The sequence below is a fragment of the Planococcus citri genome, chromosome 4, assembly GCF_950023065.1.
Source record: "Planococcus citri chromosome 4, ihPlaCitr1.1, whole genome shotgun sequence".
Lineage (NCBI taxonomy): Eukaryota > Metazoa > Arthropoda > Insecta > Hemiptera > Pseudococcidae > Planococcus > Planococcus citri.
In genome coordinates, this window is record NC_088680.1 from 33,396,460 (window position 1) to 33,417,881 (window position 21,422).

At 33.0% G+C, this 21,422-nt stretch overlaps 2 protein-coding genes across 10 annotated transcripts in view; one reads left to right on the forward strand and one right to left on the reverse strand.

The window, feature by feature from the left end:
- Ca-alpha1D (Ca[2+]-channel protein alpha[[1]] subunit D) overlaps window positions 1-15,770 on the forward strand; it is a 41,461-nt gene extending 25,691 nt beyond the window's left edge. For 4 of the 9 annotated variants that reach the window (XM_065362867.1, XM_065362865.1, XM_065362868.1 and 1 more), the window contains 27 exons: window positions 124-221; window positions 302-417; window positions 498-595; window positions 751-874; window positions 959-1,088; window positions 1,170-1,348; window positions 1,432-1,525; window positions 2,071-2,178; window positions 5,879-5,986; window positions 7,679-7,731; window positions 7,818-7,964; window positions 10,768-10,969; window positions 11,050-11,319; window positions 11,418-11,531; window positions 11,678-11,857; window positions 11,946-12,048; window positions 12,312-12,481; window positions 12,586-12,810; window positions 12,888-13,092; window positions 13,272-13,405; window positions 13,846-13,947; window positions 14,026-14,106; window positions 14,189-14,292; window positions 14,376-14,483; window positions 14,959-15,122; window positions 15,273-15,400; window positions 15,486-15,770. In XM_065362867.1, the coding sequence (XP_065218939.1) occupies window positions 124-221; window positions 302-417; window positions 498-595; window positions 751-874; window positions 959-1,088; window positions 1,170-1,348; window positions 1,432-1,525; window positions 2,071-2,178; window positions 5,879-5,986; window positions 7,679-7,731; window positions 7,818-7,964; window positions 10,768-10,969; window positions 11,050-11,319; window positions 11,418-11,531; window positions 11,678-11,857; window positions 11,946-12,048; window positions 12,312-12,481; window positions 12,586-12,810; window positions 12,888-13,092; window positions 13,272-13,405; window positions 13,846-13,947; window positions 14,026-14,106; window positions 14,189-14,292; window positions 14,376-14,483; window positions 14,959-15,122; window positions 15,273-15,400; window positions 15,486-15,668 (3,728 nt within the window). In that variant the 3' untranslated portion in view covers window positions 15,669-15,770. Of the gene's footprint in view, window positions 1-123; window positions 222-301; window positions 418-497; window positions 596-750; window positions 875-958; window positions 1,089-1,169; window positions 1,349-1,431; window positions 1,526-2,070; window positions 2,179-5,878; window positions 5,987-7,678; window positions 7,732-7,817; window positions 7,965-10,767; window positions 10,970-11,049; window positions 11,320-11,417; window positions 11,532-11,677; window positions 11,858-11,945; window positions 12,049-12,311; window positions 12,482-12,585; window positions 12,811-12,887; window positions 13,093-13,271; window positions 13,406-13,845; window positions 13,948-14,025; window positions 14,107-14,188; window positions 14,293-14,375; window positions 14,484-14,666; window positions 14,699-14,958; window positions 15,124-15,272; window positions 15,401-15,485 lie in introns of those variants that run through there. The other 5 variants (XM_065362870.1, XM_065362873.1, XM_065362871.1 and 2 more) reach the window with 4 other exon arrangements.
- A 250-nt stretch (window positions 15,771-16,020) lies between these two features.
- Patr-1 (Protein associated with topo II related - 1) lies at window positions 16,021-20,779 on the reverse strand. Its single transcript, XM_065362874.1, has 14 exons — window positions 20,522-20,779; window positions 20,182-20,344; window positions 19,996-20,085; window positions 19,813-19,904; window positions 19,270-19,737; window positions 19,099-19,200; window positions 18,690-19,023; window positions 18,214-18,614; window positions 17,990-18,139; window positions 17,781-17,906; window positions 17,538-17,693; window positions 17,246-17,416; window positions 16,768-16,989; window positions 16,021-16,686 (listed from the first exon to the last, which is right to left on the reverse strand). Exons 1-14 carry the CDS (start codon window positions 20,543-20,545, stop codon window positions 16,426-16,428), a joined length of 2,760 nt encoding a protein of 919 aa, XP_065218946.1. The 5' UTR covers window positions 20,546-20,779; the 3' UTR covers window positions 16,021-16,425.
- Window positions 20,780-21,422: the final 643 nt, after the last annotated feature.

The window sequence follows — 21,422 nt, forward strand, 5'->3', positions numbered from 1 at the left end:
TTACTTACCTATTAATTCTTTATTCGCCTAAATTGACGCTCTCTGCACCGAGCATCGAAATATTATGCATTTTTTTCGACCAGTCTTAAATATGGATATTTTCTTGACTAATTTTTTTCAAAGACATTTTATTAAACGTTTTCTTGGCTATTGCTGTGGATAACTTGGCAGATGCTGAATCATTATCAGCAGTTGAGAAAGAAAATGAAGAAGAAGAAGAGGTTAATTGACATACTTTGATCGTATAGGTATTTCCTACTTACTGGAGAAACTGGTTAAAAATTTTTTCGCATGATTCCAGAATGGAAACGAACAAAAGGACAAAAGTCGCGAAGGATCAGATATGGGAGATGATGAATACTCAGATAGAGCTTTGAAACTTGGCAGTGGTGAAAATTCCGAAGAAAACAGCCTCGGGTGAGTACAATTAGATACCTACTTGCTGTGTTTTAGAAATTGTCTCCATTCTTTCTAAAATTTCACGTTTTTATTCTCAGATCGAGCAAAGACGAGGATGAGTTTCACTCTCAATCAGATTATAAAATTCAAGTCGATGATCAGGATTATAACAGCACAATTGAGGAAGAAAACGAAGGTGAGATAGTAACTTTTTTTTACAGTAACCTTAGGTAGGTACCTACCTACATTCGAGGCTGATTCTTTAGATGAAGGGCAGGGGAGTTTCATCCATTGTGAATGAACTGTTACTACTCTAAATTAAAAGACGTTAAAATCGCTTAAAATTTTCAGAAATTCTTGATATCGATGGACAAGTCACAGCTAGACCCAGACGTCTTTCAGAGTTCAAGATCGCCATGAAGGAAATTCCAATCCCTCAAGCATCGTCGTTTTTCGTTTTTTCATCAACTAATTGGTACAGGCACAACTGCATATAGGTCTACTTGGTCAAATTTTAATGCAGATATTAATTTTCAACTTTTTTTTGAAAAAAAAACAGGTTCCGAATCTTATGCCATAAAATTATCAATCATAGTTATTTCACTAATACCATATTGGTATGTATTTTGGTTTCATCCGCTCTATTAGCTGCCGAAGATCCTACTGGAAAAGATAAATCAAGAACTGAGGTAAAAAAAATGCTTTAGAGTGCTTGGAAATCAATTAAGTACATATTTTCATCTAATCCGTTCGTTTTTTCCCCAATACAGATATTGGCCTGGTTTGATAACTTTTTCACTTTAGTTTTTACCATTGAAATTTTCCTCAAAATGATTACATACGGACTTGTTCTTCACGATGGTGCTTTTTGTAGATCAGCCTTCAATTTACTCGATCTTCTTGTCGTTTGCGCTTCGATAATTTCCATTGTACAGAAATATTTCTTAACGTGAGTATGCAATACAAAAGGTGTCAAGCTTCTCCTTTTATAGATACCTAATCTAATGTACGAGTAATTTTTTCTGTTGGTAGTAACATCAAAGGTGGTTTTTCATACGTGAAAATTCTTCGTGTGCTTCGTGTACTGAGACCTTTGCGTGCCATCAATCGAGCCAAAGGATTAAAAGTGAGTGAAATTGTCAAAAAATTGACGCGTTTTGAAATCCAAGTCTTATAATTTTTTAATGGCATGCCTATATCTTCATAAAAGAAAAATGCCTATACATTACAAATTCGATAAAACAGTTTTCAATTCAATTATTTATGTAGGTAGCTTCTAAGTCTAAATATTAAGTAAGTAGGTATTACATTCACAGATACGTTCATTCGAATGAATAGAAATGAAAACTCATGAAATACATTCATTTCTGTTCTATGTATATAAGCAGAGCCTATTTTAAATATTTTTTGCAGCTGCTAAAATTCAAAAAAAAAATTCTCATTTTTTCAAAAACATTTCCCCATCCTTTACTTTTACCAAAAAAAAACAATTCCTTCTTTGTTCATTTTTAAAAATTTAATTTAATATTTTTTTGTCCTAATTTTTCACAGCTGCTCATCATGTTTCCAGGACTGTCCTAAAAAAAAAATGGACGGTACTGGCGGTTGAAATAGGCTCTGTAAAGAAAGAATATCAAAATATGTAATATTTATATGATTTATTCATTTTAGCATGTAGTTCAGTGTGTCATTGTAGCCGTGAAAACTATTGGAAATATAGTGTTGGTGACATGCCTACTGCAGTTTATGTTTGCAGTAATAGGAGTGCAGTTATTCAAGGTAGGACTGCAACTGGCAGCTTCGATCCTATCCATTTTCCGTAAATATCCGTCTTTTCTTCATCGCTAATCTTACACTTTCTGCACAAGCGTGGCGTTTTTTTTCTCTTACAATAAATTTACTTACGTTTTATTTTTAATAGGTATTTTAAATATACTATATTTTACTTATAAATTATATTCGGTAATTCATAAACATAATATAAGTATAGTGAGGCTTAATTCGCCGGTTCTAAGCCAAGAGCATCCTGTGGGGGAAATGATCGGATTTGATTAGATCAGGAAGTAAACTGAATCACAGCGCGAGTGTGATTTGGTATACCTACCTATGCTGATCGGAATCAATAGAATCAGATCAACCTATGAGAAAGTGATCGGATCTGATTGTATCTGATCAGACTTGTTGGGTCAGATCTGATTATACTCGTATCACATCAGATACGATCGATTCAGATTTGATCAGATCTCGTGATTTTTTCCTGAGATAAGAGTAGCAGGAGCTGTCTCCTGAGCACACAGCTAACCTAACTAATGGAATATAAATCAAATCCGATTTTAAAGGAGCCTATAACAAGAAGAGTGTAATCCTAAGCTAACAGAATCGTGACCGCCTTGATGCATAGTTGAACTCATTCTGGGAAGGCAACACTCCCCTTTTTTCGAGTTTTATGTTTACCTAATGCATACTTTATGCTCATGTGAGTGAATAATTTTTGTGATAATTTGGATGAAAATAATGTAAAATTAGATGTAGCCTGCAATGGAAAAAAAAATGGTTAGATTCGAATTATGTAAGTAGGCACTTTAATTTACCTACTTAAGCGAAGCATGATGGAAATATTCCTCACAAGAAAGAAATCCCAGTAATCAGAAATTTTTTTGGATAAAATGGAAAAAAATTGTGAGAGCCTCAGAAAATATACCAGAAGACCAAATTTCAGGCATTGAATTTTATTTTTCAATTTTCGGAAAATTTTTGAAAATTAAAATGCATATTATTTTTCATGAAATACTTGCTTAGAATCAGATCAAATTGAGGTACCTGGAGAACTGACATTTTGTGTATTTCATCTTTTAGACCTCCTAAATGGATTGATTTTATTTTCGAGCCATTCTATAGAGCTTCCAAAGGAATTTTTGAAAGTTTCAGGTTTTAAAATACATAGGTAGGTAGGTAGGTAGATAGGTAGGTTTTAGTTTTCATAAAACCAGGTGAAAATAAATTTTGAGCCCATGAATTTGAACAAACCACCTTAACTTCTCCTTCCATAAATTTGGGCACCGAATTTCCAAAATTTAGATATGTAGATTCAAATTCAACATTTTTTCCAGCAATAGGTACTTAATTGAAAAAAAAGTAAGGGAATTGTTCATTTATAATGATTATTTTGATGTTATTCGATTCTCATTCTACTTTGTATGTTGGTAATTCTCAATCGGTTAGTGATAATTTCACGCCATTCTGGTGCCTTCAGTGGATTTTTGAATTTTCAGTTCTCGAAAAAATAATTTGAATTTAGCATCTGAACGAGTAAAAACGATTTTTGAAAATTTATGTCTGAATTATGGGAAAAATCACAAAAATTATGTATTTTGATGCTGGTTTGGAATTTTATTTCTTCCTTTTTTATGGCAGTAGATGAGAATTTTCAAAACAAAAAAAAATCTAGAAATCCGCTGGAAGCTCCAAAACGACTCTATTGATTTTGGAAGTTGAAAATAAGCTGCTTATATTTGTAATTCAAATTTTAGCTTTAAACCACAATGTAATCGAATTTTGACATTTTGGTCATTTTTATGGTATTTTTCCCTTACTGAAGAGTCTGAAAATCTGCTGGAGGTTCCAGAATGGCTCAAAACTATTACTCTATTGATTTTGGAAGTTGAAAGTAGAAAAATCCTATAATTCAAATTTTAGCTTTAAACCACAATTTGATCAAATTTTGATATTTATTGGCCACTTTTATGACATTTTTCACAAACTGAAGAGTCCAAAAATCTGCTGGAGGCTTCAGAACGCCTGGAAACTGTTTCAATTGATTTCAATTTTGGTAGTTACAAATAGAATGCCTTAATATCAATTTTAACTTTTAATCACAATTTAATCAAATTTTTGCATTTCGGCCAATTTTTATGGTATTTTTTTCCAAACTGAAAAGTCTAAAAATCCACTGGAGGCTCCAGAACTGCTTAGATAATTACCACCACTCGATTTCGGCGCTGCGGCCCATAATTGGAAAATTCAAAAATTTGCTGAAGGCTTCCGAATGGTTCGAATCTATCACTAACTGACCACTTAATTGGATCAATGAATTTTTTTTAAAAAATAGGTACCCATAGATAGATAAGTCTTTGAATTTTCCAAAAATTTAAAAATGAAATTCAGCCTTTGGAATTTTGTTTGGTGGTGTATTTTTGGATTCTGTTTGGATTTTTCTCCGTTGAATCCAAAAAATTGCTGTGAATTGATATGGTTTTGATTGTAGGTAGGATGAAAAATGTTGACCGATTGGTCACGTGCCCAAAGAAATAAATTTGAACTGAACTGAACCTCATATTCGCAAATTAGATTAGGTTAGCTACATGGGTATGCTGTTCCTAATGACCATGTCCTGGAACCAGCAAAAAACATTCATATGTGCATTAATACCAGTAAGAATGCGTAAGAGAATTTCAAGATAGGAGATGATATAAAAATTGAATCAAGTGATGCATGTGACATAATAAGCACCCTACCTGCTTGTTATCCATTCTTTTAAAAATTTCTGACTCAATGTGATAAGACAATCAGTAACGCATGCGCACAAAACAGAAAACGTTATTAACCTAATTATAATTTAAAACGTGAAAATTGTTCAGGAACTCCGATTATTGATAGCTTATAATTATTTATGTATTGTAATATTATTCAATATTCGTTCATTGCTCAGATCAAGTCGGGTGTAAATATACCTATTACATTATACATAAATCTATAATGAAAGAAACGCTTCATAACATATCTGCATTTTAGCATGTCTTGCTTTATTCAGATCGTTTCGTTATAATTAATTTACAGATATAAGGCTAAATTAATAAAACACTGATAAAACTGCAGAGTTTATCGCACTATGAATACTTAATTTACGCTATACACTACTTCAAAACTACTTTATTAACAAATGAATACTTGAGCTTGGCGCAAATTATTCTCAGAAGCATACACGACGATGGAATATTGAAGAAAATTGTTACGCTCGTAGCGAATTAAAATATTAAGTATAAATCTTTGACGTCAAAGGTATAAATATTATAAATATAATTTTTGTTTTTCTCAAATTCTCAATGTGCTTCGCCAAACAACTCGTATGTAAAAAAAAAAAATTAGGATTTGGTAGACTTTTATTCATTATAGGTAGGTAGTCCATGGATTAATGAATTGCATAGTCGACATTTAACCAATCGTATGATAGCCTAATGAGGCACGGTGTAATATGGCCCACGTTTTCCACACATTTTTATGTGCACGTGTATTCTCCATTTGTATCTATCCCTGTAAGACTGCCAGGATCAGTGCTACTTTAATATAACTTGTTCCTACATGCACGTGAAAATAAAAAAACAAAAAACAAAACAAAAATCGAATGAATGTCTTCGCTTATGTTCAAATTGTGTTGTTGCTTTGATTCTTTTTCCTCTACATCACTTTTCCTGTTTTCCAGTACGTAGTAAAATGCGTGATTGTAGCCATTAAGACAATTGGCAATATTATGTTGGTTACATACATCCTTCAATTCATGTTCGCTGTCATAGGAGTTCAGCTTTTTAAGGTAAACTTTCTTTTTTAAGTTACTCTTCGTTTATGTAGAGATGTACCTATTTTAGAAAATGGCGTTGCACTTATATTTTCTTTCTTTCTTTATTCTTTTTCTTATTTTTTTTTTCTCGAATAGTAATTACCACAGCTGGTAGAACTGTTGTAATCGTGTAGTTGAAATTTTTGGCGCTGTACACTTAATGCTTTTCCATGTATCTCGAGTTGTTAGATGTTTGTAGGTGAATTTGGATGTCTATAATGAATCTCATCTTTCTGTATACCTATGTAGGAGTATAATCGTATGTATTGGTACCTATTTTAATGAATACAATTCAACCAGATTTATTTTTTTTCACTCCTATATTTCGTTCAATTCCATCCTTCAATGTTCACTTTGTATTTTCACATTGCTTGCTGACTGCATAAATAGAATATAGTGATGCGATTAATTAAGTAGTAATTTATGCCTATAACGCTTTCAATATAAATGTTACCTACTTTAAACGTACTTACGTTTATAACTGTTTTATATGTATTTAGTTTATCTGCAAATCGAGTAGTCTGTAGGCGTCCTTCAGTTATTATTTTTTAAAGAGACATAAATAGGTATGATTACCCATACGTGGTCCTTATTGTGATATTGTTCCTGATCGAATGTCTCTTTTGATCAAGTATTTATTATCGAATCCCGTATGAAAATATTATTTTTTATTTGCTTGCCGTAAAATTTGCATTACGTAGGTCGATAAATGTACTTATATAGAAAACAAAAAACACTGGTATCACATTTTTTTTAAAAACCATTGCTAATCGACACAATTTTATTTCGTTTTAACATCAACTTCTCCATTGCATGCGTTACCATCGATTGTAGAAAATGTAGTTTTTGATAAAGGATGTTTTTTTTCCGACATGTACTTATCTACTTATACATTTATGTTTAGCCACTAATAGCCTATATAGATTTTTTTCATATGTACGTACTTATTTCGAAACGTATTTAATGTATGAATTATTATTATTGATGTTGGCTTAGCTGCACTTCTTCATATTGTCATTTTTTTCTAGTTGATTTTGTATTCCCTGTTATGTGAGCTTATTACTTTTTTTTTATCGGAACCTTTTACGAGATGAAAGCCATAAAGAAGCGGTTTAGTGCATTTTTTTCAATGAGAATAACTGATAAGAGAACTTTTTGGTTACACAGTTGTCTTTTTAAAATTTTTTTTCGACTAGAGCATTGCAAAAGAAAAGTCATAGAGTTAGCTAACAAAAAATTCCAGCTGCTTGAACAAAAAATTTCAGACTGGCCAAAATTTCATTAAAAAACAAATTTGGACAAAAACTAAAAAAAAAAAAAAAAAAAAAAAAAAAAGGAAAATTTCACCAACTTGACGTAGAAAGCTGAAATTTAAGAAACACCTTATTTTTGACTCGCCAAATCGATTTGAAAACGGTTACGAATCGTTTTGAGCAATTCTAAAGCCTCCAAAAAATTTCTAAAAGTTGAAATTTCACCAAATGAAATTGAAATGCTAAAATTCACTCCGCATCTTAACTTTGCACTGAGTTGATGCAAATGCTTTAAACTACACTTACTGATTTATATGGCTTTACATTTCTAAAAGGTTTTCCAATTCAATAACGTTCAAAAAGGTATGTGTTTTAAAAGAGGAAAAATAATTAATGATATATTTTGTTATAGGGAAAATTTTATCGTTGTTCGGACTTATCTAAAAGTAAAAAAGACGAATGCGAGTACGTACATCAATTATTTTCACTCAGCTTTTAATTTTTAGGTACGTAATTATTTTATTAATTAAATTACTCCGTTTCTTGTACAGGGGCTTGTACATGAGTTATAAATCCGGAGATATCGAAGAGCCAAAAATCGAACAACGAGAATGGGAGAAGCCACCTTTTCATTTTGATGATGTACTAAACGCTATGCTCACCTTGTTTACCGTTTCAACTTTCGAAGGATGGCCAAAGTATGCACGAGTAGTTTTACAATTATGATTTTAAAAAATATAAAAAAAATTAATCGTTAAAAAATGGTCAAGTTTGAATTTTCAAAAATTCGTCAAAAATTTAAATATCAATTTAGGGAGATGAAATTTTGTTTCTGGTGGTTTCATACAACAATTTTTTCAAAAGTCATGCTTCTGTTCAACTCGGAGGCAGGCACAAAAAGTGGAAATTACGTTGAACTGAATCCCAACCAGCTCAAAAAATTTTGAACTACATAAAAGGGAATCAATAGAGGACTTCAAAATACATCTCTAGCCAAAATTTCAAGAACTGAAAATCATTTTTACATTTTTGGCGAATTTTTTTTTGGAGTTATGTCTTTCGATTTCGCTCAAATTCTTTTTACAATATATACCCATCCAGTAAGTAAGAACTCCGCAATTAGTTTGGTCTCAGCCCCCTCAGGGGATGGGGGGGCTTCCATTATTTTCACATTGTCTCGAGATACTCAACTTCAGCAGCCCATTCCTCCAAAACTATGATACTTTGATCAAAACTGATTTCACAATTCGAAAGGGCATTGCATTTAAAACTTTTTAGGCATTTTGAAATTTTCTAAAGTTGAAAGTTGAACTTTCAATTTGAAAGTTCAAATTTCAAAATGGCGCTGTAAGTGGAAGCTACCATTTAAAATTTTGAAAAAATTTCCATAGATGTACCTGTTGATGTTTTTTCGAAATATTCAAGTTTCGAGATGGCATCTCTCAATGGAGGGGGAGTACCCCACCCCCAATTTTGGGCGAAACTTTCAAAAAAAAATCTGGGGCATGTGATATATCGAATTCTAGGTTTTTGGTGACGCTGAAGACGAATATGACGTCAGATTGTTGATAGGGTCCCATCCATGGCCCCCAGCACCTCCCCAAAGAGGGTAAACCCCCCAAAAATGGTTACATTCGTGTGACACATGAAATAGTATGTTTTCGATATCGCTGAACACGAATATAGCCATAGTTTTTCAAATCGACTTCACCCATGGCCCTCAGAACCTCCCCCGATAGGTAAAAGTCCAAAAAAATTGTTGGGGGCCGTGGATGGAGTCCAATCAAAAATCTGACGTCATATTCGTCTTCAGCGTCACCAAAAACCTAGAATTCGATATATTACATGCCCCAGATTTTTTCTTTCGAAAGTGTCGCCCAAAATTGGGGGTGGGGGTGCCCCCCTCCATTAAGAGATCCCATCTCGAAACTTGAATATTTCGAAAAAACATCAACAGGTACATCTATGGACATTTTTTCAAAATTTTAAATGGTAGCTCCCACTTACAGCGCCATTTTGAAATTTGAACTTTCAACTTTTGAAAATTTCAAAATGCCTAAAAAGCTCTAAATGCAATGCCCTTTCGAACTGTGAAATCAGTTTTGATCAAAGTATCATAGTTTTGGAGGAAAGGGCTGCTGAAGTTGAGTACCTCGAGACAATGTGAAAATAATGGAAGCCCCCCCCCACCACCCTGAGGGGGCTGGGACCAAACTAATTGCGGGGTTCCTACTTACTGGGTGGGTATATATTGTAAAAAAAAATTTATTGAAATCGAAAGACATGACTTTCAAAATCGCGTTTTTTTGGTTGAGTTGACATGGAATGACCCTAAATTCAAATTTGAGCCAAGAATGAGAAATGATCAGAATTTCACCAAATTGACCTAGAAAGCTGAAATTTGATTTGTGACCTATTTTCAACCTGCCGAGTTGATTGGTGATGGTTTTGAACCGTTTTGGAGCTTCCAGCGAATTTCTGTATTCTCCAATGTGGGATGAAAATGAAATTCTAAAAAAATAAAAATCTACTGAAGGCTTTAGGACGGTTTGAAATCATCATCAATCGATTCGAGAGGCCAAAAATAGGGTTTAAAATTAAATTTCAGCTTTGTAGGCCAATTTGGTAAAATTTTGAATTTTTCACCATTTTTGGCCGAAATTTTATTTTTAAAAATTGGTCAAAAATCGAAAAATGCATTTCAGCGCCTGAAATTTTGGCTGATGGTGTATTTTAAAGTCTCCTATCGATTCCCTTTTGTCTAGCTTAAAAATATTTATATCAGCTCGGAAATTTCCCTTGTCGGGGCCCTCAAACCCCTCAAAAATAATGCACCATGTACATTTCTAAATTTATCAATTTTTTGACTAGTTTATGGAAGCATTAGTAGAGGAAAGGAGGGATGGGGGAGAAGGGTTTAGGGACGTTGGGTCAAAAAGCCAATATTTGAACTCAGCACGAACAATAAATTTGCCTCATCATTTTTTACCTTGAATTTCGATCGTAATTGGAGGGGGGGGGGTATTAAAATTCCGTTTTGAAAATTATTGTGTTGAATTTAGCTAAAAAATGGTCTTGATCGCCGTAATTTTTCAAATTTTTGAATGATAGTTCTCAATTTTTGTACCTATCTTATCGTGAAAAGTTGATTTTTCACCTTGAAAGCTCAAATTTGAGCCTTTCTTCAAATCTTTTATCCGTTAAAAAAAAAAAAAAATATCTCCAAAATTAAAATTTGCAGTTCTGCAAGAAATCGCATTAGTGTCGAAAGAATTGCATACTCGGTTCACCGTAAAAAAACACCCGAACTCGTATTTACGGCAAACTGAGTATGCAATTTTATTAACACCACCGCATTGTCTTCAAATCAAACTTATTCCGATTGAAAAAAATAAAATAAAATCTAGTTCTTCGATTTTGGTTTGATTTTCTTTTGACAAGTTCTCTTCGATGGGTTGCCAGAAGTTCCTATTTTGAATTTACTTTTATCGTTTGTTTCAGTTTACTATACGCCGCCATTGACTCAAATGAAGAAAACGTGGGACCAATGCACAACTATCGACCAATCGTGGCTGTTTATTTTATAATCTATATTATTATTATTGCATTTTTCATGGTCAATATTTTCGTGGGTTTTGTCATCGTTACATTTCAAAACGAAGGAGAACAAGAATACAAAAATTGCGAACTGGATAAAAATCAGGTACGAGGCGAAAAAAATCCCAATATTTTTTTATGTGAGACTATACAATTAAATTGACTAAACTTTTTTTTTTTTTTTAGCGTAACTGCGTTGAATTTGCTCTAAAGGCAAAACCAGTACGACGCTACATTCCAAAGCATAAATTTCAATATAAAATATGGTGGTTTGTCACGTCGCAGCCGTTCGAGTACACGATTTTCATGCTAATTGTAATGAACACCATAACGCTGGCGATGAAATATGATAAAATGTCCGACGATTATGTCGGTTTTCTTGATAAAATGAATTTGTTTTTCACCGGGGCGTTTGCTTTGGAGTTTTTATTCAAATTAGCTGCGTTTAGATTTAAAGTAAGTTTCTATATAGATTGGGAAAAATAAATGATAAAGGATAAGAATGATATCAATATTTAATCGGTACCTATTAATGGTTTATGTTTCATTTACAGAATTATTTCGGTGATCCTTGGAATATATTTGATTTTGTGATTGTGTTAGGCAGTTTTATAGAGATTATGTTTGCTGATTTGGGAGTCAACGTCAAAGATACAGCTATACCAAATGTAATTATCATTTAGTAAAATTCTTATTTTTTTGATCAATTTTTGAATTCAACGTTCTCATCCAGATTCTAATTTTTTATTTTTTGTAACAATATAACAATTGTAGGCTTCTAATCAAACTTTTTTGATGATTTTCTATTTTATAGGAAGGATACAGTAGCAGTTTCTTGAGGCTTTTTCGAGTTATGCGTTTGATTAAATTACTAAGCAGAGGAGAAGGAATACGTACACTTCTGTGGACGTTTTTAAAATCGTTCCAAGCGTTGCCTTATGTAGCATTATTAATCGTAATGTTATTTTTCATATATGCTGTGATCGGTATGCAAGTAAGTGAAATTGCAATTTTCATCAATTTCAAAGCGTAAATATTATTCGTCATCAAATCTCTACATTTCTTCTACTCGATTATTTCAGATGTTCGGTAAAATTAAAAAAGGTGAGAGCGGGGCTATCTTTCGAAATAATAACTTCCAATCATTTCCCGAAGCGTTATTAGTATTATTTCGGTCATCTACAGGTTAATATTTTTCTTATAAATTCTGTATTAATTAATTACTCGCTGATTGTTCGATAATTATTTCTCTCTAGATCTATTTTTATGATTAGAAGGATGGCTAAAATTATTAAACTCGAATCAGTTAGTTTGCCTAAATTGAAAATTGAAGGAGTAAAATTGATAGTACCTATCTGGCCTTTTATCGAACACTCAAACGTCTAATTATTATCTCAAAATGTTCGAATATAAAATACAAAATTTTTACGCTTGTTAATTACCTGCAGGTGAATCTTGGCAAAGTATAATGTTAGATTGTGCCGAGCATACTGATGACAAAGGCGACATGTGCGACTACGAAACAGAAGCGAATAGTACCACCATTCAAGATAATTCTTGTGGCTCAAACTCCGCATACGCTTATTTTATTTCGTTTTATGTTCTATGTTCATTCCTGGTAGGTACCTACTTACACATGGAACATTTCATCGAAAAAAATGAATTTTTCTGCTATAGATTTTGGCACGTTAAGTAACATATTCGTGAATATCTTGGTTACAGATTATTAATCTTTTTGTTGCTGTCATTATGGATAATTTCGATTATTTAACCAGAGATTGGTCCATCTTAGGTCCGCATCATTTAGACGAATTTGTGAGATTATGGAGCGAATACGATCCGGATGCTAAAGGACGTATAAAGCATTTAGATGTTGTCACCTTGTTACGTAAAATATCACCTCCTTTAGGGTTTGGCAAATTGTGCCCTCATAGAGTAGCGTGTAAAGTAAGTAATTGTGAACTCGATATAAATGAAAAATAATGTTTTAGGAAAGCAGCGATTAATTCTGGTTAATTTTTCAGAGACTGGTGTCCATGAATATGCCTCTAAATAGCGATGGAACGGTTCTATTCAATGCTACTCTGTTTGCTGTGGTTAGAACTTCGTTGAAGATCAAAACGGATGGTAACATAGACGAAGCAAACGCCGAATTACGAGCTGTAATTAAGAAAATTTGGAAACGAACCAGTCCTAAATTATTAGATCAAGTTGTTCCGCCTCCTGGAAGTGAGTTTATATTTGAAAATACTCCAGAGTTTGATCCATAGTTATCTTTTTACCTATAAGGAGAAATGGATGGGTGAAAAGCTGAAAAATATTTTTTTAAAGTGTAATATAGTTAGCTAACAGTACATACCTACGTACTTTCATCTTCTTATTAATTAATTAAATAATTTTATTCGCAGATGATGACGAAGTCACAGTTGGTAAATTTTATGCTACATTCCTTATTCAGGATTATTTTCGACGGTTCAAGAAAAGAAAAGAACAAGAATTACGAGAAGGAGACAAAGAATCTCACGATACAGTTACCTTACAAGTAAATTTATTGTTGGTCTTTTATTTTTTCGTTAGTATTTTTTGAATAAAAATTATCTCTTTTAATTTGCAACTTTAATTTTTATAAAGAGTTTTACCATTTAGAAAAAAAAAAAAAAATACAGAAACGTAGATACTTAAACCTAATACCTTGAATCAGTTCTTTTCTCATTTTTTCAAAATTTTCACCAGTCTCTTTTTCCAATTTTTCGAAATTTTAAAAGAACAATATTTTTTCTGTACATTAATAGCTTAGAAGGTGTGTTTCAAATTTTAAAAGTGATTTTAAAACACTCAAGCATGAGCATTATCTAATAATCAACAAAATTTATGCAATTTCATTCGTACTTACTCCATTTTTTTTTTTTTTTAAATATTTGGATTCATTTTTTTGAATATTTAAACATTGATGGAGTTTTTTTGTATTTTTTTTATGTGTAGGCTGGCCTTCGTACATTGCATGATGTAGGACCTGAATTAAAACGAGCTATTTCTGGTAATCTCGACGAACTTATTGATGATAACCCGGAACCATCTCATCGAGTATGTTGATCTTATTTTCAAATATTTACCCAATTTGCTTTCATTTGCTTTGATCGTATTTTACGTTTTATTTCTCAGAGGAATCATTCTTTATTTGGTAACGTGTGGTCATCTGTGAAACGAGGAACTGAACATTTTCATAACCGTCCACTGTTCAAAGTATGATGACAATTTTCTTGTTTACCTATTTTATTTTCTGTCCACTTTTACAATATCTCTTTTATTATTATTTTTTTTGAAGGCTCCGTCCAAACCATTTTCAGAATACTCATCCTCGATGCCATTAACTAATTCCGATGGAATAAATTACATTTCGAGGGAAAATTTCATTTCAAATTTCAACAGGTAGGTACTTATTTAAATTACACATTATCCAAATGCTTAATCAATTTCTTTGGTTTAAACAAAATATGAATTCAATTCCACAGACCGAATTTAAGTTTTAGTAATTCGCAAGCATTCGAAGAAATTCCATTATCGTTTAGAAACAACATGTTGTCGAGATTACAACAGAATAATATGGTTGTTGTGGAAGTGTAAGTAAAACAAATACCTACTCAGATCATTAATTATTTAGCCAAATATTTACTTATCAAGTCAAATCACAATCACTTCTGAATAAATAAAATAAAAAAAAATAAAAAAAATTGACGAAAGGATCGAAGTTTACATCTTTAATTCAAATACAAATCCTTTCTAACACTTTAATATTTTTTCAGCGATAAAAAAAATCCAGCAAATAGACAAAGGGGTAAGATGACCAAAACGTTTGGATTTTTTGAACAATTTGATACATTTTTTCTCACCAATTCCTCGCTATATTTACTCGTAAATTTGATAAACCGTTTTATATTCTCACACGCTAAATTAAAATGTACCTACCTAATTTGCAGATTTTTCTTAACAATTTTTTAATATAATTATTTAGGTATTGCATTAATAACCTTTCATAATTCCGCCGCACTTGTAAATAGTTGGCATAATTTTTGAGTATATTTTTTACACTAACAGCGAATACCATTCTCCACCTCAATGCTTAACTGATAAATCACTTCCTCCGTCACCCGTTGCCAATGGGTTAGCGGTAGCACAGCAAATGGCATCTGCTGTAGCTGGAATTGAGTTTCGAAAAAAAGAAACACCTATTAAACACCGCGCTTCGTTTCATGGAAGAGGTATCTATCTATGCAATTGGTTTGGCTTGTTTAAAATTTATAACTTCGTAGGCTCGATTATGATTTTTTGCTTTTTATTTATTTAAAAAAAAAAATGTATTTTATAATCTTATCATTTCATCGACGTAATGGTAATTTTAATTCAACTAGGAAACCAAAAAGAAATTTTAAACGGCGATATTCCTTCCGAACGCCACTCATTATCACTGCCAGGCAGTCCGATAGAACATAAATCATTTTCAGGAGTTGTAGGATCTGCTGAAAGTTTAGTTGGAAGGGTGAGTAAATTTCAACTCGAAGTTTTAAGCGAAATTTTCAATTTTCGTCGAATTAACAAATGGGTGATTTGATCCGTACCTATAGGTACTCGCTGAGCAAGGTTTGGCGAAATATTGCGACGAAGATTTTGTTCGATATACTTCACGAGAGCTTCAAGAGGCCTTGAATATGACCAAAGAAGAAATTGATCGAGCTGCTCATCGTATTTTACTTCAAGAACAGATGAAAGCTGCTCGGAGGCATGAATCTGATCATATGAATATTTAAACGTTTTCCGCCTATTACTTTGTTATAGGTACCTAAGTACTTTCGTCTGGTATATTATTTTATTATTTTACTAAATACAAGTTGATGTTTTATTTTCGTAAATTTTTCGAGTTATCACATTGTTTTCAACCTCACCCCCTCTCCAATGTCAGTTTTCTTCAATTGAAGGACAAATATACAGCCCATTTATTTTGAAAAAAGAATCTTCTCTTCAGGCAAGTACAATCATCTTCCGCAGAACCAATTCAATATTCTTTCCCTACCCTAAAAAAAAAATTACTACAAAAATAAAAACGAATGAAATAAAAATTGCAATTTTTTTTTAATGCCCATTGCTTATAGAAGATAACGATATAATTCCAATGATTTATTATATTTTTTAAAAAGATGATTATAACAATACACAAAGAAAACTGCAACAAACATGTCTAAAACGTTCAACATGTTCTCAAATAATACAATTACAATAAAAAACTAAAAACTTTACGTGTGAGTTAAAATTCAATTGAAACATCGAAATAAAATGTAAATTTCAAATTCAAAAATGCAAAAAAAAATAGAAGAAACAAAGAAGGAGAAGAGAAAAATAATAAGAAGGGAAGATAAAAACTGAAATAAAAACAAGAAAAGAACATGTACGTGAATTGCGTACATTAAAAAAATTTAAATAATCGGTTACTACATACAATAATGACACATAAAAAGGAATAATAATTAACGAAAAATATTTCGAGTCACAAATACACGTAAAAAATTATTACTTTCTAGTATTATTAGAAAAAATTTTCAACAAACAAGACATATAACCATTTTCCAGCTTTTTACATTTTAACAAGTGGCTACGTAAGATTTGTGGTTTAACTGAGACGACAGGTTTCTGTATAAAATCAAAAGATGTGTGCGCTATTTCAGCTAAACTAATAACGAAATCCATCCAGGCGTTCTGTTCTTCTGGTTTGGATAACAGGAATATCTGTTCGGCTTGCTCGATCATATTTGCTATTACCGAAACGCAAAACTGCAAAAGGCAAACATACACAAATGAAAATCATGGTGTCTGATTTTTTTAAATGAGTAATTTAAATAAAAATGTACGTACTTTATCTCGTAAATATAAATTTAAATTTTTCTGAAAATGATTAGCGATTAGAATTAGTGTGGTTAATTGCGTCGTAGTCAACCAGGCTCTGAAATATGGAAGGTACGATAATAGCAACCCGTGCTCTTGATCACTTCTCACGACACGATCGAGTATCTTGAATATTTCGAACCAAACCTCGCCTGGATTATCGCAAAAACTTAAAAATCGGAGCACCAATCGCTGTGGAAATTCAAAGACAGTAATGAGTCGCTATTCGTTAAATATTCGACGAAATTGTAATCATTTTCTTAAAATTCAAGCAGATTTTAACCTCGAATTCTACACAGAATGAAACTATTTTTAGTGAAAATAATTCTTATCAACGATGGTTTCACTATTTTTAGGAAAGTAAAATATTGAGCCGAATCAGAAAACTCGAGGTCAAAATCTGATCGAGTAAAAGTAAAATGATTGCAGATGAAACAAGATCCATTACTTTTCCTTTTTTGATAGACATGATAATTTTGAAATCATCTTTCATGTTTAAAATTTCTTCTCGTAAAACAGCAGCTATCGACATGGATTCCAATTTAATTTCATCCGGATCAGGTTTATTTTTACCGTTATTCATATGCAATCCTTCCAACGCTATGATCTTCGAATACATCTGAAAACAAAAAAAAATATAACCTTGAAACGTGACCGAAATTGTATCAGTTTTGAAAATGAAAATCGACAAAAGTCGTAGAATAAAATTTCATCTTCTCGTAGATGGAAATCATTCTTACATTTTCGATTTGAAGCATCAGAGCTTTACGTTTTCTATTCGATGTGTTGGCAAGAGTGTCCTCTTGAATAATATCTTCCATATTGGCATTTGTCTTCGGAGAGCTTTCGATTAAATACGTATCGATTACCTGACGGGGCGCCACTACACTACCAATCTACCCAAAAAAAAAAAAAAAAACAAATACATGAAGCACATTCATCTTATTAATTAAAATAAGAAGGGAAATGATTATAAATCGTACTTGAACTCTGCCTAATGAATTTTCAAACTGAAGAGGAGAGTAATCCTTAGTATGGTTATTTTTCCAAGCAGGGTTATTCGTATTTTGATTCTTATTACGGTTACCTTTTCGACGAGCTTGGAAATTCTACAAAAAAAAAATCAATCATTTTGAATGTAAATAATAGGAACAAGAATCAATCGGAGGAGATTCATCGGCGAATAACTCACAGTGAAATAATAATCATCTTTATACGGATCCATACTATTAATTTGCAAAAGTTGAACACCAGCCAACCAATATTTCTCCCTTTCTGTCATCATACCGGCATATTCGTCGATATTGGATAAATTAGCCACATCGCTTTCGTTTTGCATTTTCTACAAAATGACGAATGCATTTTACAATCAAGTTTATAACAGACATTTAAAGATGAAGAAAAAAAATCAAATACCATAAGTTGTTTTTGTTGCTCAATGGTCGTAATACGATTCAGGACCTGAGGCGGTGGTAGGGTTAAATACGAGCTAGGTTGTGCGGGTGCCGGTGCCGGTCGTAAAGCCACAGCTGCAACAGATGGTACAGCAGGCACATGGCACATTTTACTCGGATCGATGGTCAGACCAGGCGGCGGTGGAGGGAACATTCCCAAATGAATGCGATCTAATCCAGGAATCGGATTTGTTCGAGCGTTCTCCAAAAGTATGGTAGTACTTTCGGTAATATGAGTAGGAGCTTCGTTAGGAATCAACATCGGCGGCTCTTTCGCCAAATCCACCAATGGGAATCCTTTGGCAGCGTCAACTGGCAGGATCATCGTGTTCGTATACGAATTTAATATATTCGCGTTGAGATCTGCGAAGGAAAAAATCGAGCAATGAATTAAACCGGTATGGAATACGAGTCGGTAGAGATCGATGATCAACTTACTGGCATAATTTATAGTATTACGATAAAAAAGCGTAGCCATTTCAGGGGTTTGAGGATCATAGACGTTGAATTTTTTGGGTATATTTTTATCATTTTCCTCGACTCTGAACTGCATTAAAGGTGCTTTTATCTGATCCGGTGCTTTTTGTTGATTGATAAAATTAGGAAATCCGTCGTTAACCAAGCGCATATGTTCAGGCTGCGATGATTTTTGGACCGAAGGCTGAGATGTATCGTTAGATGTGTGATTACCGTTCAGAAATAAGGCGCTGTTGTATGCGCGAAAACAGTCAGCGTTTATAATCGATTTCGAAGACGAGGCAGATTCGTTTATCTAAAATATAAAATAAACACATGATAATTTCCCTTCGGCAAGTAATTTCTTCATCGGTAGATAAATTACGCTTACCCATTGTTTTTCTAAATCAGCAACGCTAGGAATTTTCGAAGTGGAAGGCTGAAGTTTCATCGAATCGAATTTGCTTTCCAGAGCATCGACTGGTTTCGAAATCTGAAACGAATTCTTTGATTAAAACTCATCTCGTGATCGAAGTAAGCTCTCTAGACAATTTTATCTTACAGCTGAAGAAGTCGAAACGGAAGGTATATGAATGCCAGCATTTTGCAATAGATTAGTACCAGATGAAAACAACGAATACCCTTGCGAGAAATCACAAGAATTACGGTTCGGACCTCCCGATGAATGATCGAAATTCGAATTATACCACTTGTCATGTTTCTGATCTCGATTGAAATCATTCGTGAGAGTTTCGTTGCTACCAAATTCATCGCGCTCTTCGATATGTTCGAATGCTTCATTATAACTATAATCTAGATGACTTTCGTATTCGTTACTCGAACTTTCGGCATCGTTTATGACAACGGGAGGAAATTTAAACGGTTCTTCATCTTTTTGATTTCTAATCGAATTCAACTTATGAGAATCAGTCTCATTATAAACGTTCTTTTTTGGCGTTACGTTCGATTTATGATAGCCATTCTTCTTAATGATATCTGGACTGAGAATGAAACTTTTCTCATCGGTTATCTGCGTTCAAATCAACAAACATTAATACGACTGCATTACGATGGTCAAAAAAATAAATCCAATCACACAACGTACCCCATGAGATTGTTCGATATCATCTTTACTGGACTCCGGCGTATGTCCTATGATGTTAACTAATTTTTCATGTTCTGCTTCCCAATCATACTCTACAAAAAAAAAATATATAAATAAATCAAAATCGATATTTAATTTTCCTCTGGAGTCGATGACGAAAACCTTGACTGATGAAATACACACCTTCGATTTCCCCTCCAAACGTTTCATCGTTATGGAGGTCATAATTATCATCCCAGGCAATGGATTCATCTTCTTCAGCAGGAACTGCAGCTGAAATAAGCATAAATTTGAGTTACTCGGTCCATAATTAGATTTGATTTGAACGGTAGGTAGGTAGGTAGGTACAATAACGAATGAAATTCATACCGGGTTTCGATCCACCGAAAGTTTCATTGTTTAGGATATCATATTCTTCTTCGTCTTCTAAAATGATGTCAGATTCTGTGTTAAAAAAGTCATAATTTTCACTAGAAACATCTTGACGATTACCAGGTTCCATATAAGTCGGTCTCGTCGAACCAACCACCTTCTGTAAACAAAACATGGGTTAGATAACGGAAGCTGAGCATAAGTTAATACGCAATATTTTGACGTATTTCAACGTTCGAGCACAGAGCTGATAGCTCGAAGGTTTTTTCGAGAAGTAGATAAATGGTAAAGTAAGGCTTATGTGAACTATTTCAGCTGAATAATGCAGGATATTTACCTTGGTCAGGGAATGAGGTAACATGCTTCAAATCATTGTACCTCGAAACACTGCTTTGCGGAAAAACACGACGGTATTTGCTTCGTAGCAGGAACTTTATCGCATTGTTCTGAATGTTGTTTGTCACTTAGTTACACTTTCCAGGTTAAAAATGTCATTTTTATACGGTAAAAATTGGTTTAAAAACACTTTCTCTAGCTTTTTTTTAAATGAATGAATGATGATAACAAAAATGCATCACAAAAAGCCATGTACCAAAGCCAAGGTGGAGTGGCGGATTCGGTTCGCAGGTCGTGCTCTTCCGGCGAATAACACGGTAATTACTTGGTAATTACGTTAAGTACCGAAAGTGATCGTTTTGCCCACCACATATTTTTATTTTTTTTTGTCCGACTCCGAAGTCGAACGGAACGGAACGTCGAATCAGCTCCGAGGCAAGGACCAAGGAGCAAGGACATTTTATTTTGATTCTGATTTCAGATGTTGATTCTGAATCTCTTTCGTATTAGAATTTCATTTTTCATAGAAGATGAAGAACTGGAAATTTTACACCGAGTCAGGTCTAAAAAATTAAAAATTACTAGGTAGGTATAGTAGATAGACTATTTTTCAACTCTTGAATCGTTTAGATACACTTTGTTGAGCCTTGAGCCATTTTCAACAGTTCTGGTTTTTGGTCTGGTTTGGAAGGAACCTATAGGAAATCAAATTTCAAACTTTCAAAGTGAAAATTTTCAATAAAAAAAAAAAAATTATTTAATGAAGTGGATACGCGAATATTTACCTCAATCCTAATTTCAACATAAGTTGAATTTATTTGAATCGATTCGAACTTGGAGGTGATTTTGAGTTGTTCTGTAGCCTCCAGCCGCTCTGAAGAAGTTCAAGATAAATCCAAAAA

Coding starts and splice junctions, on each gene's coding strand:
- Patr-1 (XM_065362874.1), bottom strand. CDS start 20,545: ATGTTACCTCATTCCCTGACCAAG. Junction 19,201..19,269: donor CCGTTTCGACTTCTTCAGCT/GTAAGATAAAAT, acceptor AATTCGTTTCAG/ATTTCGAAACCAGTCGATGC. Junction 19,024..19,098: donor CTGATTTAGAAAAACAATGG/GTAAGCGTAATT, acceptor TTTATATTTTAG/ATAAACGAATCTGCCTCGTC.